This window comes from Megalops cyprinoides, chromosome 2, assembly GCF_013368585.1.
Source record: "Megalops cyprinoides isolate fMegCyp1 chromosome 2, fMegCyp1.pri, whole genome shotgun sequence".
Lineage (NCBI taxonomy): Eukaryota > Metazoa > Chordata > Actinopteri > Elopiformes > Megalopidae > Megalops > Megalops cyprinoides.
This window is the reverse complement of record NC_050584.1, coordinates 56,051,611-56,068,746: the sequence shown is the minus strand read 5'-3', so window position 1 is coordinate 56,068,746 and position 17,136 is coordinate 56,051,611. Positions and strand designations below refer to the sequence as shown.

At 41.0% G+C, this 17,136-nt stretch overlaps 2 protein-coding genes across 2 annotated transcripts in view; one reads left to right on the top strand and one right to left on the bottom strand.

Annotated features, from left to right (window-relative positions):
• The first annotated feature begins 630 nt into the window (after positions 1–630).
• Positions 631–7,785, top strand: olfml2ba (olfactomedin-like 2Ba). The gene is made up of 8 exons (XM_036521406.1): positions 631–1,055; positions 1,498–1,761; positions 1,962–2,069; positions 3,010–3,165; positions 4,016–4,217; positions 4,989–6,188; positions 6,450–6,626; positions 6,713–7,785. The coding sequence occupies exons 1-8, from the start codon at positions 876–878 to the stop codon at positions 7,312–7,314; spliced, it is 2,889 nt and encodes a 962-aa protein (XP_036377299.1). The 5' UTR covers positions 631–875; the 3' UTR covers positions 7,315–7,785.
• A 615-nt stretch (positions 7,786–8,400) lies between these two features.
• atf6 (activating transcription factor 6) overlaps positions 8,401–17,136 on the bottom strand; it is a 52,103-nt gene continuing 43,367 nt past the window's right edge. The window contains exon 16 of the mRNA XM_036522295.1: positions 8,401–11,128. Coding sequence (XP_036378188.1) covers positions 10,932–11,128 — 197 coding nt within the window. The 3' untranslated portion in view covers positions 8,401–10,931. The remainder of the gene's footprint in view (positions 11,129–17,136) is intronic.

Genomic DNA, 17,136 nt, shown 5'->3' with positions numbered 1-17,136 from the left:
AAGTAAGCTATATGTTTCAAGCCAATTCACTTTCTAAAAAAGTTATCACTTGCGTACTGAATTCTAAAGATTCCTTGCACAGTTTAAAAAAGAAAATCACTATCGAACGAAATGGTGTCTAAAAAGAACTACAGATGTCGCTGTCGGATAAAGAGTTATCCACATTCTCGACACTGCGTTGAGAAGTACTATGTGACACAGCTGTTTCTATGTTATAAACGTTATTTAGTCTAACTTTTAATCTAGCTGTATATTAGCCTACTGCAATTCTTCAGAAATACACGAAACACATGAAAGTTCCCATACCATTGTCTTTTATTTTCCGCCTTAACAGTAGCCTTTAACTGTGATGCTCATTGTGGTTTAGTCTGGTGTTTAGCATGGCAAAGTAAATAAAATTATCTGTGTTATTTAGTTATTTCTCTCGTGGTTTTGGGTTTGTTATCAACGCTGTATCCAGCATCCTTGAAGCTGAGGGTGAGCCATGACAACATCCTTGGCTGACCCCTCCCCCTTACTTGATTAGATTAATCCAAACAGGTCCTTCCCACCTACTCACTTTCTCTCTAACATTGCAGCAGCTTTCATTTGTCCTGCAGTCATATACTGATCGGAGGGATTACAGTTACCGGGAACAGTACGTCAGATTGGTTCCTCATCAGACAAGAAAACACCCTTTCTCGTGTGCTTATTTTGGACTATGCAAGAAGTCAGTGGAGACTGATCTACAAAATGCAACTGGTGCAACTGGTGCATGAAAATACCAAGTATTAATACTGATACAATAATGCCAATTTAGGCTGACCACTGGAAGTGACAATTTCACTCCCACTTAAATACGTCCATTTCTCTTCCATTTTTTGCAAGAATCCATCATGTCTAAACTGGGTATTTTGTACATTTTGTGGTGCGTGGTCAGTTGCATTTTGGCCGCACCGAATGAGACCATGGATAATACACTCAAAGGTAGTACACCTGGAAATAAAGAGAAATTAAATGATCAAAATGAGACTCTTGAGGATGAGATGGATAACCAAGAGAACATTCTTACGCAGGTAATACACTATTTAAATGCATATTTAAGAGGCAGGTGTATGGTGCTTTAGTAATAAAAATTGTCCGCAATCAAAAAGCAACTGTTGTTTTGAAAGTTACACTAATTGAAGAGGATACATGCTGGCAGTAAATTATGAAGAGCGGTAACAGTATTTTCCTTGCTAATTTCACAGTGGGAAATTAAGTATGCTCAAACATAAGTAAAAGTAAAATAATTGTTAATAAAACAGTAAAAGTAATGTAATCGTTGATTCGGCAAGATGCATGGGCATTACCCACATGCCACATGTGTTGCTTCTCCTCTAAATGTACTTGTGCAATAATTACAATTTACGTTTTGTAAATTATATTTGTTCCAGTGAATATCAATTATGTTCACGTTGTGAAACTGTGCGCTGGTTATACGTGGTGGAAAACGCATTCATCTTCTTTCCGTTGTAGCTGCTGGGTGATTATGACAAAGTGAAAGCGCTTTCGGAAGGCTCTGACTGTCGCTGTAAATGTGTTGTCAGACCCCTGAGCAGGAGCGCCTGCCGGCGAATCGAGGAAGGCAGCGCCAAGGCTCAAGACTTTTACACAGTGGAGACTGTGACATCGGGGCCGGACTGCAAATGCGCATGCATTGCGCCTCCTTCGGCTCTGAACCCCTGTGAGGGGGATTACAGGCTGAAGAAGCTCCAGAACGCAGGAGAAAATGACGTTAAGGTAAAAGCGTAGTCTCTAACATAAAGTCATGCTTTATACAACGATTCCCCAATCATAAGAGTGTTGTCTAGGTGTCCACTTTTAATAGCGTAAGACACTTTTGGTGTATATTCAAATTTTGATTAGACCATTTCTACCATGGAGAAACAGTCAACACGACACAACCCGCCTAATCCTATATTTTAATCTATTTATTTTAGCTCTCAACAATTATGGAATTGCTCGAAGGCTCTTTTTACGGAATGGATCTGTTGAAGTTGCATTCAGTTACAACAAAACTCCTCGGTCGTGTTGAGAACATTGAAAAGGTATGTTTTACGGCATTTGAATTGCTGCTCTTGTCAACAACACTCAAGAAACAACATCCAGAAGGCCAGAGAATTTGAAATACAATGAACTTAATTGTTCCCACACACAGCCAGGCTGGCGCTGTATGAATTTTCTCTTGTTTAAATATGAAGCTATAGTCATAGTTTATTCTCTAATATAAGCACATTCTTTATACTGTAAAAGAGCAAATGTGATTCAGGCTTATAAAGCTCCTAGGGGAAATACTACACGGAGGCAAAAGGTTTATTTTATTAGTGTGTCAACTGTGGCTACAGGTAACAGCCCTTTAATGCATTCAGCACTATTTATTTCAATGTTGAAAAATTAAACTGTCTTTTAAAATTGCTGTGTGTTACAATTTTTTTAAAGAAAATTAACTCTGTATATAATGAAAAGGGTGAAGACAGTAAAATCTGAGACACTGTCCTTGCTGAATTCCCAAGAGGCTGTTGTGCCAAGAATATTTCATTCAAGTATCAATGATTGAATGATATTGCACATTTAAACTGGACTGAGCTCTTCATGCACACAGATATATGATACATTGCACTCCTTACTTACTCAGCAGGTGGCTGTATTCAGCCTGGCTGAGACAGCTTATATTTTACATCCAACTGAAAATTTGCCAAAATAGATCAGGTTCAATATCCTAATCAAGGGCACACCAGCAGTGTTCTGCCTGGGAGTTGAACCTGAAATATGCCACACAAACATTCAGTGCTTGCCCAAGACTTCACACTACTGCCCACTGAACACATTCAGAGCCACAGCGTGCACTGGGCACAGGGAAAGCTTCCTTGATGACTGCTGTCTATATGGGCTTCCTACACAGCTTTACAGTTAGTCTGGCCTGCCTTGTGAGTTCGTTCGTCTTGGTTCTGTATTCATGTATTTATTGGTTTCTTTGTTTTTGAACAGGCAGTCTCTCAAAATCACACCAAAGAGAGAGCCAGTCTTAAGAGCAGCTTTCCTGAGCAGGTGCAACCAAAGGAGAAACTGTCCCAGCAGCACATGGAGAAGAGGAAGCACCCAAGTGAGCTGGGAGATGCCGCTGCGGCCTATGCACATGCAGAGGTAATGCGGGTCCAGGTTCATGCTGCAGCGGTGCCACCCCTTGAGCTGATGTTTCTTATCCTTATTTCACCCCATTCATATAAAACACTGGACTCTCAATTGTTTTTACTTCATTGTTGGTGGTTCACAATCTCCAGGACACCATTAAAACATCATTCCTAATCAAGCTCACTATTATTCTATTCATGTCCATTCATTGCCTTGGACAGCTTGACACATGGATAAAATATATTTAAACAAGTCCATGGTGTTGTGTTTATGCTACTCTCAATGAGCAATACATATTTATATCAGGCTCTGCAAAACGTCTTTGGACATGTCACTGCAATTACAGAGAACTCTCATTTCTTAATTTGAAACTGGAAACAAATGACAATCTCAGCACGTACTGCTTCATCAAAGCCAAGTGACTGGATTGTGTTTTTTCCATTGCCATTTTTTCCTTATAAACTCAGTGTCTAAAAAATGGAAATGAAATGTTTAAATAATTACTGTGGTAATTTGGGATTTGGCAAATCAAACAGAAAATTTATGCAAAAATTAGCTTTTGGCCAAAATGGTCTTTTTAAGTGAGGAAAGTCTCTGGTGTGGATCATAGGCACAGCCCTTGATCTTTTTTGGTCTACCTGTAATCCAAGGTGGAAACGATGTCCCCCATTATTCATAAAATTGGCAAACCAGTTTTATATGGTTTTCATTAGAGCCAAGATTGTGTCCCTGAGGCAGGTTTTCAGGAGCCCCCCCACCCCCCCACCCCCCAATAGACTGAGCAACTATGAGTATGTTTATCAGAGCAGCTGTGATGCCTCTGTCCCCAATGTGAGACAACTTGTGCTTTATCCCATAACAGAAATTTGAAGAGAGGTTTGTTGGAAGCCAGGGATTCAGCCAGGGGTTCTCTAGACCCTTGCTGAAGAGAAGTCAGCCTGAAGCCCCCACAGTGGCCCAGAGGGCACCCAGCCGGGTGATGACTGGCCCTCGCGGGGCAGTCATCAGGGGGATAACATATTATAAATCCAATGCTGTGGAGGATGGGGACGAGGATGAGAGCTGTGAGTATAGGGGCCTTGGTATCCTAAATTGTTTTGACCCCATAATCTCACTTTGTGGTCATGAGGCCTATTGTCCCCTGTAATGTCCCTAAATTTTCCCACAGTAGTTTGAGGCCTCATTGTTTTGCTGTTTGTTATGACAACTTGTAGGCTCCACAGGAAAATGGGAAGTATGATCAGATTAACCATTTAAGGTCAAAGTAGTGAAATATGAACAAGCAAGAGAGGGTTAACACGCTTTTCAAAATCCTTTTGGTATGGCTACTCCCAAGACTTCAATAAAATAAAGATACTGTCCTTTCAAAGCAACTGTTCAATCAGATATTACAAAAACAGGAAGACAAGAATGGCAATAGATCTGTTTTAATCTGCTTTCTTATTGTGTGACCAACAGTCCACAGTGCTAGACCATCAAAAGGCAGGGTGTTGTTTTTACAAACCCTACTGTTAAACTTAAACCCCTATGATTTCTGTGGTTTTTATATGTTTCATGTAATTTGGCAAGTGAAACACAGCAGTGTCCTCTCCCCCCAAAAATATAAATTATAGTGCTATTACATAAGTGCAAGTGTCTTTCATTGTTACTTCATGAGCAATTTTGATTTGATGTTGATAGCTGTATTTCTTTACAGGGGTCTGACACTCAGACTCAGTCTCTAAGATTATATTGTCTACATAGATGAAACTTCCACATTGTACAGTGCCCATCAGATGTATGTCTCAGTACAGTTATGCGTTGAGGGTGATCCATTCTGTGTCCTATATATGCAGTAGCGGAGGATGAATTGCTGAGTGGTGATGGTTCCATCGATATGCTGATCGAAGATCAGCTCCTCAAGCACAGGCCCCCACCCACCAAGGCTAACAGGAGGGCGAAGCCAGTGGCTGTCCCACTCTCAGCTACTGCCACAGAGAGGGAGGGTACTCAGAGCACTCTGTTGACCCAGGCTCCCCAAATGAACCCTGCCACTCAGGTGGGTTCCACCACATCTGCGCCAGTTCTCACTGAGGGTTTCTCAGAGTCTGACACAATCAGCCCAGCCACGATGGAGAGAGCTACAGAGAATGCATATGAGGCCACTGAGGCACCCACCAGTACAAACGCCATTCTCAAGACCACATTGGTTATCCCTGAGACCACACAGATTATTGCTGAGAGTACACCAGCTATTTCTGAGACCACATCAGCCACTTCTGAGACCATGCCAGCCATTGTTGAGGATACCCCAGCCATTCCTAAATCCACACCATCTTTTTCTGACACCACACCACCGATTCCTGACATTACATCAGCCATTCCTGGGACCACACCAGCCATTCCTGGGACCACACCTGCCATTCCTGGGACCACACCAGCCATTCCTAGGACCACACCAGCCATTTCTGGGACCACACCTGCCATTCCTGGGACCACACCAGCCATTCCTGGGACCACACCAGCCATTCCTGGGACCACAGCTGCCATTTCTGGGACCACACCAACCGTTCCTGAGACCACACCAGCCATTCCCAACACAACAGTGGCCTCTCTCAAAACCACAGTTGTCATTGATGACGGCACAAAAGCTATCCCTGAAACCGAAACAGCAATTCCCAGCACAACGGTGGCCCCTCTTAAGACCGCAACAGCAATTCCTGAGACAACAACAGCCATCCCTGCACAAACGACAGAGGCAATTTCCAGCAGCACGTCTGCCGTTCCTACGACCACGGCAGACACCACGGTCGCCCCTACTACTGCCGCCACCTCTATGCCAACTGCTCCACCAACTACCACAAGGAAAACGGAATCATCCACCTTGTTCCTGCTGACCACGTCGCCAACGATGACGCAGAGACGGACATCCACCACCACTGTCACACAAACCAGGACCACACGCAGGACAGCGGCACCCAGACGCAAGTACCGCATCGACTGGACCGAGAGCTCATCCGAGGAGAACTTTGGGGAAGTGCCCCCAGTCCCTTCTGGTATGTCGGTACCCCTTATTCTCAGACCGTTTCAGTTTTTTTTCATGCAGTAGTGGTTTTACTTCAATTAACTTTTGAATTCAATTTTAAATGAGACACTGGGTCAGGTGTACGTATTGTATAAGTGTATCACTAAATAGATGTACTCTAAACAAGGGTTGTGTTTGTTTTCTGAGGAGAGATTCCATTCCCTATGTAACAGCCATGCATCAAAGGCAGAATCCTCAAGTGGTTATCACTATCTGGCTTTGTGGTTCACAGGAGAATGTAAAGACACTTTGGCCACAATAGCCGATCCTGTGACTCACAACACATATGGCCGAAATGAAGGGGCATGGATGAAGGACCCAAAGGCATCTGATGACAAGATTTATGTCACCAATTATCATTACGGAAACAATCTGCTGGAATTTCGGAATATGGATATTTTCAAGCAAGGTAACATAATGATGATCTTAACACGTTGAAGTGTATGTTCCTGTTCTTGTGTGTTTTAACCCTTTTTCCCCCCATCTCACCCCCAGGACGCTTTACCAACTCTTACAAACTCCCTTACAACTGGATTGGCACAGGTCACGTGGTGTACGACGGAGCATTTTACTACAACCGAGCATTCTCCCGTGACATCATCAAGTTTGACCTGCGAAGGAGGTACGTGGCGGCATGGACCATGCTTCACAATGCCGTGTTCGATGAAGCCAATCCCTGGAGGTGGAGGGGCCACTCCAACATCGATTTCGCCGTGGACGAGAGCGGGCTGTGGGTCGTCTACCCCGCGATAGACGAAGAGGCCTTCTACCAGGAAGTGATCATCCTCAGCAAGCTGAACCCGGCTGACCTGAGCATCCACAGGGAGACGTCCTGGAGGACCGGCCTGAGGAAGAACTTCTACGGCAATTGCTTCGTCATCTGTGGCGTCCTGTACGCCGTCAACACCCACAACCAGATGAACGCCAACATCCTGTATGCCTACGACACTCACACAAACACACAGATGGTCCCCAGGCTTCCGTTTGTGAACAACTACACTTACACCACGCAAATCGACTACAACCCCAAGGATCGAATTTTGTACGCATGGGACAATGGCCACCAGGTTACATATAATGTCATATTTGCCTACTGAGAAGGGCACCCAGAAAAAAATAGAGCAGTATAAAATGGTCTGACCGCATTTTTGTAAAAAAAAAAAAAATTAAAAAAGAATAAATTCTATTTGTGTAAGTGGATTGTAGATCAGTCTACGCAGCCATGTTTTCTGATATAGCAACCTTTTTATAGCTTACTGTTCTGCCGTACACGTTTTGTGTTTTTAATTTCTGTTTTTTGCACCAACTATTTAATGTTCACTTTTTACCTCCTGATGAGCTGGCAATTAAATCACTTACTGAGGTATGAGACGACTTCATGGTATTGGATCATAAAAATATACTTAATATACTGGAATTTAAAAGTAAAACATGCAATGGAACAAATGAATGTAGTCTAGCAGTACTTTCTAGTCATTTTGCACAAAATTCAGCAGTTACAGCACAACATGCATTGCTAACAGATTCTACTGCAATACGTTTGGTTAAAAATAAAAATAAAACAGCTACACGCAAACACATTTTAGATTATTTGAACATGTGCACACATAGCAACTCCAGTATTACCAACAAAAAATATTTAGCATATGAATATTAAACTTAGTTATAATGGTGTATCAATGTTTGAATCACAAGATAACTACTTTAGTACTATACTCCTTATATTCCTGTTTTTGTCTAGCTCTTAACATCGCTCCTAACATTGATATCACATTTCTGTCTAATTTGTTGGAAGCACTTACTCCTTTTTGCATTGGGTTACACTCTCAGATTGTTTGGAATGACTTGCATTAAAACTGCCTGAAACCTTTCCTTTGTAGTTTCTGGGCTCTTCTCTCAGAGAGGCTGTGACAACAAACATGCATTAATCAGCAGAGATTCAATTTCCCGGGGAAACACACCGCAAGGTAATCTGGATCCCAACACACTGAGAGCACTCTGCACCAAGCAAACAAACTAACAAAAAACCTGACGCTCATCACTGAGGAAAAAGGAATGACTTTTCTATGTCTGCGCTTGCATTTTTTAACTAATAATTTAATGAAAGTAAAGTATATACTAGCACCCGCCACCACACAACTTCACAAACACAGTAAACATGACACCTCTGAGTTCTTCCAGTGCTTTATTTGCTTCTGTATTTGATTAAAAAAGTGACACAGATTTACCTGTACTTTATTTCAGCATGTGCTATTTGTGTCTGAGTCCCTGAATGTTCAAAAGTATTGCAGATAATAATTCTGAATTTCAAACATAATCCATGTAATCAAACCTGTATGATTACACTGAAAATGCAAAAATAATACCTAATACCTAATAAGCGAAGGAAAATAAGAAATGACAATAAATAGCTACTGGTATTTATACATAAAACATCAGAGGGAACAATCACATTTCAAAGTAATATTTCTTACTTTTAGAATGCTGAACTGCTAAATGTTAATAATCTATGAACAAAAATGAACATGTCAACTGGGCAATTATCTTTTATGCCACATCCGTTATAAAGCACATTAAAAGGTTTTACCTCTTACTCAATATGAACCCTCAATTTCCCTGGCATATACAGTAGCATACTATGTGTATTACTACTCACAGATATTGTAGATCTACTGTACATTTAGATACTGTAAGATTTGTCAATTTTACAATGAAGTTTAACATTGAAATCTGAGTAAATACAGTAGATTTCAAAATGTTCTTACATACACATAGCACAAATTTTGCATTCCAATTTTTAAAAATCAGCAAAATAACAACATATTCTGGTTTGGACTCTATAATTTCTCACAAAAATACAGAAGGTTTATGCATGACTAAAAATGAAACAAACATCAGAGTTTGAATAAGCACCTGATTTCATCAAATTTTCATCCTTCTTTTTGAAATAGTGCTGTGTTCATTAGTAAGCAGCATTCTTAGAAAAATACAATCTTTAACACTACTCCACTCAAATACATCCCAACATACATGCATTATTACATAACCTTCATAGATCAAAACATGTCTGCAAATTTTGTTTTTTGTGTGCAAACTGTTTTGTTAATTTTGTTTTCTATTTAGAAGTCCATCAGCAAAAAGAAAGACAATCCTGTATCAACCTCAGTTTTGTACTTCTGTAGAAAACTTTTTCAAACAATAAAATTCACGTAGAATGTAGCAAAGATGATGGGGATGGTACTGCAGTATATATAATTTAATTCTTCATGACAATCCCTTTTCTTCACTTATGTTTCTTATGTCACATGGTGTGCCCTTTGAGATGGAAACTGAAAAACCAGGAATCAGGGATTTTTTTAAACTTTTTTTTTTATCTAGTGCAGTTCCAAATGGCAAGAAATAGACAGCAATATGACATAACATAATAAACAGTGGTCTTTTTAAGACATGATGTGTGATACCATAGCTTTTGTGGTTCTCACTTTATAAGGTCTCTAGTATTGTCAAATTTTACTGTTCTGTGTTTCAAGGCTTTCTTTGCAGAGGGTACACCATGTAACGTCATGAGGAGCGATCTCACTATCTCACTATTAAACCCTAAGTCATTATTCATCCGGATTTGGTAGAGGGTCTAACTTCTTCTATGGTAACATATTTAAATTTTTAAGTTTTTAAGTTGATTTAATGGGTCTATTATAGAATGGCTAACTATTATAAATGTGCTGCAAAATGCATGAATTCCAAAACAAGAGAGCAATTTCACCAAACAAGGAAAAAACAGATCATTCATAATAGAGCTGAACATCTATAGGAACATGTCCCGTAGGAGCGGGAACTGCTTCAATAAATAGAGGCAACTGTAAATATTTTCTTTCATTAGCAAAACACAGTGCAAAGGGCTGAGGCAAGCGGTCAATCTCTGCTCAAAACAGCTAGAAAAATTGTAATCTTTCAAGACATTTGATTTAGTGGTCTGACAATGTGGCCCATCTTAAGGATGTTACCGTTCACCACAATACTGTTTTGTGGTGATAGATTCTATACGATAATCCATTATAAATTCAATGAGGAACACCCCTCCAATATATTATGCCAACCAGTCATTTATGACCCTGGTCTCTGCGACCCTTTGCCATGTTTTTTAAGTGTAGACTGGCGCATAAACCTCTGGAATGCTCAGAGTGACAGTATGAACAGGAAACGAGGGGGGGGCATAAAACTGACATTATTTGTGTTATGAAGGGGTTACTCAGGGTTCAGGTCTGGGACCCCCTGTTGATATTTACCAATTACCCTGATGAGGAGAGCCTGGGGAGGGGGTCGCGCTATCAGAGAACAACCTGCCACACACGGTGTAGACGTGTCCTTCCCATGACAGTGATGACAACAGGATCTGAAAGGGGCACGTCGAGCTGACACTGACCATTTCAGCTACTTTAATATCAAAAGGCAGCCTTCAGGTTTTCCTGTAGCCAACCAGGAATCCTAATTAATTAACCCTCATTAGTGAAGAGACACCCGAAACTGGGTTCTGATGTTTGGTGACAACCAACCAACCGAAAAGGCAAAGAGGAAAGTTGATCAGTTGATCAGTTGTCGGCTGATCAGAACAGTGTTTCAATTAAAAGGTGGGCAGAGATATACATTTTTTACTGTGTCTTTACAGAGAACCATCTGAGCACCCTGTGCTCACTTGTATACTTGTCGGCTGAGTTTAGGCAGACCCCGTGAGTACTCCTACGGGAGGTGCGGCCTGGCCGTTGGCCGGGGCTGAGTGGTAGAAGGAGTTGGTGTGGTTAACGCGCAGAAACGGCGGGATGCTGGACGACTTGATGCGGAGGATCCTGGTGTCCACGACTTCGCAGTCGATCTGCATCATCACCTCATACTCTTCGTCTTTTATCACGCTGTCTGTAATGAGAAACGGTCGTTTCAGATACGTATGAACACGACTGGCAATGAAAAGTGACACAGGATTGGAGTGACATTCATGTTAAACAACTGCAGGCCATTTTGCACTGGTCCCAAACACCATTGCTGCCCCTCAGACATTCAACTCTTCAATATTGAGAGACAGATCAAAAAATAAAAATAAGCAAGCGCAAAATGGCACAGAAATAAAAAAAAAGGTATTAAGGTAAATAAGCCTGTGGAGAAAGCTGGCTTTGTGAGGCCGCTGCACAGGTCAGAAGGGAGTACAGCATTTGACTGAACATCACCGAATCCACTGTGCTGTGGATTATAAGGCGTTAAACAGCGCTGGTGCAGAAGCAGATGGCGAACAGAGGTGAATCACGAGTTGGAATTCCTCCATTCAGATAAACAGAGATGCATATTTCACAAAAACCAGGCCTCATAATAGTTTGCGCTGATTAATGGTAGCAGGTCAGGTTATTAAACTGATCACAGGCCTGATGGTCAACTCAGCCTCCGGAAACACACTAACTTACAGCTCTGCTTGTCAAGCTCATAAATCTGTGAAATTCACTACAAATGTAAATGGAAACCAAACTGAAAATGTTTTTTTCCACTTCTGAGGAAGAAACAAAGACATGCTAATTTGCTGCTCTTTTTAACTCCTATTCCCTCATCAGACAGCTGGCCATAAATCTATTGTGTGACCAACAGGATGCAGCATGCTGGGGTACTGTGTAGCTCGCGTGTTCAGCGTGGTGAGGGATGTCCGCCATTACCTGCGACTGCTCCTCCCCTTCTCATAAAACCCAACTAGTAAAAACAAATTCCTGACAGCATGCATTTCTGCACAGACCCTCAAAAATGTGTAACTTTTACAAGCAGAGCGCCAGTGACAATTCACAGACAATCTCCTATTATGGCTTTCCCTGTGGAGCGCACAGCATCCTCGTAATGTCTGACATAATGACAGGCTGAATGCATTAAAATGCACGCTATCTAGTTTTACTGCTGTCATGAATAACCTGACATGCCTGGAGATTGCTAAAAAAAATAAAGCAAGTTAGGAAGCTGCTGCAGGGTAAGGGGTGTAGCATGTAGCATAGTGGTCAAGGAGCAGGACAAGGAACCGGAAACCAAAAGGTTTCCGGTTCAATTCCCTGCTGGGACACTGCTGCTGTACCCTTGGGCAGTGTACTTAACCCACAATTGCCTCAGTAAATATCCACCTGTATAAATGGATAACATTGTAAATAACTAACTCACGGATAAGAGCATCTGCTAAACGCCAGTAATGTAATGTAATGGGCAAGGAATGTCTTATGAAACACTTGCTGACAGCCAATCACTCCCTCGATTTAGGATAATACAATAATCAACGAATCACCAATAAGCCACTGTCCCACTGTCTTTCCGGTGCTCAACTCCTGTGGAAATAAGCTAAATAACACAGTATGTAAACTAATAACTGCTGGCACACACTAAGTATGCGACAGGCTGATTCAAAAGGCATCCTGATTTCAATAAATATCCAACATATATAAATAGCATTCTAGCATTTCTATATTAAGTGGGTTTTAGAAAGGCTAAATTAATAAAAGCTGTGATGCTACAGTTGAGGACTAGGTTTTGACACACTTTTTGACACAAGGCCTCTCCTCTCAAACAGACAGCAGTCAAGTAGATGGAGGGTCTTTCAGAGCTCATGTAGGTCATGCCAAAAGCACACTGACATGTCTGCTGGAACTGTATTATTATGATTAAGGCCGAGTTAAAACTGCAGTGGATTGCGGCTCTGAATCCATAATGTGCAGTTAATTTTAATGGAAACAAACTTTCGACGTGATTGGGTTTGTCAAACTCCATCAAATAGAATTGTCTGGCCAACTATTGAAACTTGGTCATGCCGTGCTTCTAATATTGTTGACTCCGTATGTGGCTTTTTGCTTGTGTTGTACTCACTTGCCTCACTTGTAAGTCACTTTGGATAAAAACATCTGCCAAATGAAAAAATGTAAATATAAATGTAGACTCACACTGGCCACGAACTCCATTAAAAGAATAGATTAGATAGTGTAGAGAACAGATGCAGTGCTTTAGGTTTCATTTTTGCCAAATGAGTAGCCCAGTAACTGTAACAACATTTTCATTCACAAGGTAGATATAATGATAAAAATTAATTTGATGAATATGACAAATTATCATCCAAAATCTGTCCAAGGTTTGAAAGGGATCCTTGACCTCGCATGACTCTTCCAGCTCAATGGGCCAAAATGTTGACAGTGTTTTCATAAAATAACAAATCATAAACTATTTGGACAATTTATCTTTTCCCCAATACTGCGAAAATTAGATACAGCCCTAAACAGTGCACTCCTCATTAGTCAGCAATTCCTCATCAGAGAGGGATTTATCCGTATAGTTGCAAAACCTTTACGAGATGATGCAATCAAAATACAACAAAACAGAACATTTAATTGTTAGCTGGATGCAAAAGTCTAATTCATACCATGAATAGCTAGAGTTTCATATGAAAACTGATGGTTAAGAGACCTGGTTAGGAAACACTGGTGCTTAAAGAGCTCAGGCTATACCTTACAGTCCCTGACTGGTGCCCGTGTCAGGAGTTTCAACAGGTCTCCCAGTGGGATGCTTTCATTCACCCTGACACGTGAATGTCATCCGTCAGAATCAACTGCTTCCACAGCTGACAAATCACTAATCACCACGTGAACCTTGGGCAGCCTTACTGTAGCTCATTAATAACAGCAAAACCTGACTGATGATGTAAACACTGGGATGAGCCTGACTTTGAGATACCTGCCAGCTCCAAAAATGATAAAAGCCTTAAGCCCCGTGTTTGCCAGAGGTTTTGCTTTTCGCATGTGGAAACGTTCCATCAAGTTATTGGCATGCGGCTGCAGGTCTAATTCTAGTCTGTGTCTTTTAATCATATCTCTGCGCGTAACAATGCAGCCATGGGGGAACACTCCAGGATGATGTTTAAAAGTGCATCCTAATAAAGCATGTTCTGCCATGCATTCTGGTGGACCGCTTTGGTGATGTATTCATTACTCAGCGGGGGGCAGTGTATTAAGATGCATTAAAGCTGAAAAGCTGAAAATCTTCCAAATGCGTGAGATCTGAACCTATTTACACAGGATCAACAATGTGTCAAAACGCAGACAACACAGCTACATTAATAATGTAGGGACATATGGTTGAAGTTGAAACATGGTTAATTTACTCCTGTGGTACAGAAGTATTAAAGTGTTAAAAGATACAATTGACCTGAAACTTTGGTTATTTACCCACAACGTTACTTAGTTAGTAGGCGCCACAAATTGTCCTCCTACAGAATAAAAACTAAAATCCAAAATTACTTTTAAAAAAAAGTGCATTTTTGAAGGGAAAGTCATTCCTAAATCTTTTAAGTCCTTGGCTTGGGTTTAGCTGGAACAAAGGAGAACAAGGGCTTTTTTGTTTTGATTCCAATCTCGGTGTCACTGGTAAATTTTAATAAACGAACCACCCTCCTCAAATGATGTTCGCTGTGCTGCAAATTATCATCGGTGTGGTGGACACAGGGGGCAGCAGGGCTGACTGACCACATGGAGAACAGGGAAGGCTCTGGCCTTCTTCTGACTGCTCATGGATGTTAACTGCCAAGGGGGAAAATAAGAACAGTGTGTGTTGTGTTTTTGAGAGGAACAAATTAGTCTGGGCCAAAGCAGAATACCCAAAAGGTCCCCATGGCACGCTATTGATGAAAACGCATTCATTTAATTTAATTTAATTCTATTTTTTTTTTCTTTTGACACAACCCGAAACAACCCAACTATCACTTTTTTCATGACTGAATGCACAGAAAGTTCACGGGGTGCATGCACGTGTGCACGCTGAACATCTGCGGCTCCTGCATGTCAATGGCCAGGCTTGGGCCAGTCGTCACTTTGGTGACCACAGCTAACATCTGTTTAGAGGAGGTTAGACTATCTACACTGCTTCAGATTATGCCTTCAGAGTCTTTAAAAGAGCCACTGAAACAGTCTGTATAGCAATAGGAAGAGGAATATGGAGCAGAGACATACGATTTTACACCTCCAGATGCTGTCTGTATGCAGCCAGTAACAGTTTCTACTGTCAGGAGCAATGATTTGACACATGAATCTTTCTACTAATCCAAGCAAATCCAGAACTACAAGCCCATGCAGTTGTGCTACACATACTAGCTACTCCATACTTCTACAGATGTAATTGAATGGATTTCCTCTTTCCAAACATAATTTCCCACTCTACACTCAAGCCTGAATCCCCCAAAGGTCACCCTGCAAGACTAAGAGAAATGACCACACATTTATGACACAACACTTACATGATATGGAAATGCAGTGATTAATTTCGTACTTGCTTTCAATTTCTACGCTATAACTGATTAAGTCTCTTTAAATCAGCCAAATCAAAACATCAAAGCTTACTTTTTCTATAAGTTCAACATGCTCTCTAACTATTCACTCAAACAGAACCACAGAAGTACAAACATCCACTCACCTACATCAAAGCTCTGAGCTCTTTAATGCACTGTTCAGAACAGCAAACATGTTCTATTAGAAATACCAAATAAACTTGTCCAGATGGATCCCATTGGCAAATAGACGATATTTCCAAATGAGCACAAGATGGAGCTGGGAACTCCAAGACCTCATTCTGGAATCACCTGCCCACCATGAACTCAAATACTCTCAAAATGTAATTCAATTTCTTATGAATTCATGCTTTTGGCAAGGTGTCATCTATTGACCTATGTTATCCATTAAACTTGCCCACAAACTAACAGGAGCATTGTATGGTTTACAGCATTTCCCTCGCTCCAAAAGAGACAGAGGGACAGAGAGAGACATTTTTCTTTAGTTTCAACCTCCCTTTATTAAAAATGATTTTGCTTTATCTGTGCAACCAACATGGCCCCTGTTGCAACCTTAATATAACCACACAGCACAACTTTCAGACAAAAGACATGATTACGTAACTGCATGGTTACTCGCATGAGGTTATAGTGGAATTCCTCTCTTGACTCCAGGGGGGTGATGTCACTGACTGTATCAGACAGAGCTGAACTACACAAGGAAGATTATATCATCACCATTCAAAACTTATCTGCTCAACAGTACAAGTATATCAATATATGTGTGGGGCATCAGTAAGGTGTAGTGGTAAGGAGTGGGGCTCATAACCAAAAGGTTGCTGGTTCAATTCCTCGCTGGGGCACTGCTGTTTTACCCTTAGGCAAGGTACTTAATTGTAAATATCCAGATGTATGAATGGATAACATGAAAAACTGTAACCTGTGTAAGTTGCTCTGGATAAGAGCGCCTGCTAAATGACAAAAATGTAAATGTTCAAGAAAACTGATAGGCAGAGAGATCAGTACAGGGGCACAAGCAATGAGAGAGATGGATATACAGGAAGGGTATATGGAGAAAGAATAAGAGGCAGAGACAGGAAGGGGTTCTGTCACACATGGTGTTTGGTGGATGTCAACACCGTGGAATGAAAGGCTGTGTTTAATTTCAGTGATTTCCCCAATTTGACGAGGCTTTCAACAGAGGAAAAGCACAACTGCAACAGACCTTCACATTAGCTATTAATCAAATGCACGTTAACAGCATCAAGTAATAACTACATGCCAACGGTCTGCTCCACTGCCAGGAAATCAGTACAAGTATTTATATCTCAAACAAAAATGATATGACTGAAATACAAGATTAATATTAAGTATTGAACAGACCAAAGTTATAACTGTATGAAAACTGTATGAAAAAGTGTACACTCTCTCACAGTAACAAAGCAGGGCGATGCAGCAAGACTATATCATTTCATGCTTCATCATATCCTCTTATTCCAGAAAACACTCATTGGTTGATTTTCCTGAAATACAGGAGGGCTTTAAGGCCAATCCCCTCAATATTAAAAGGCTTGTGTACATTTAACTGCAGTGCTGAATA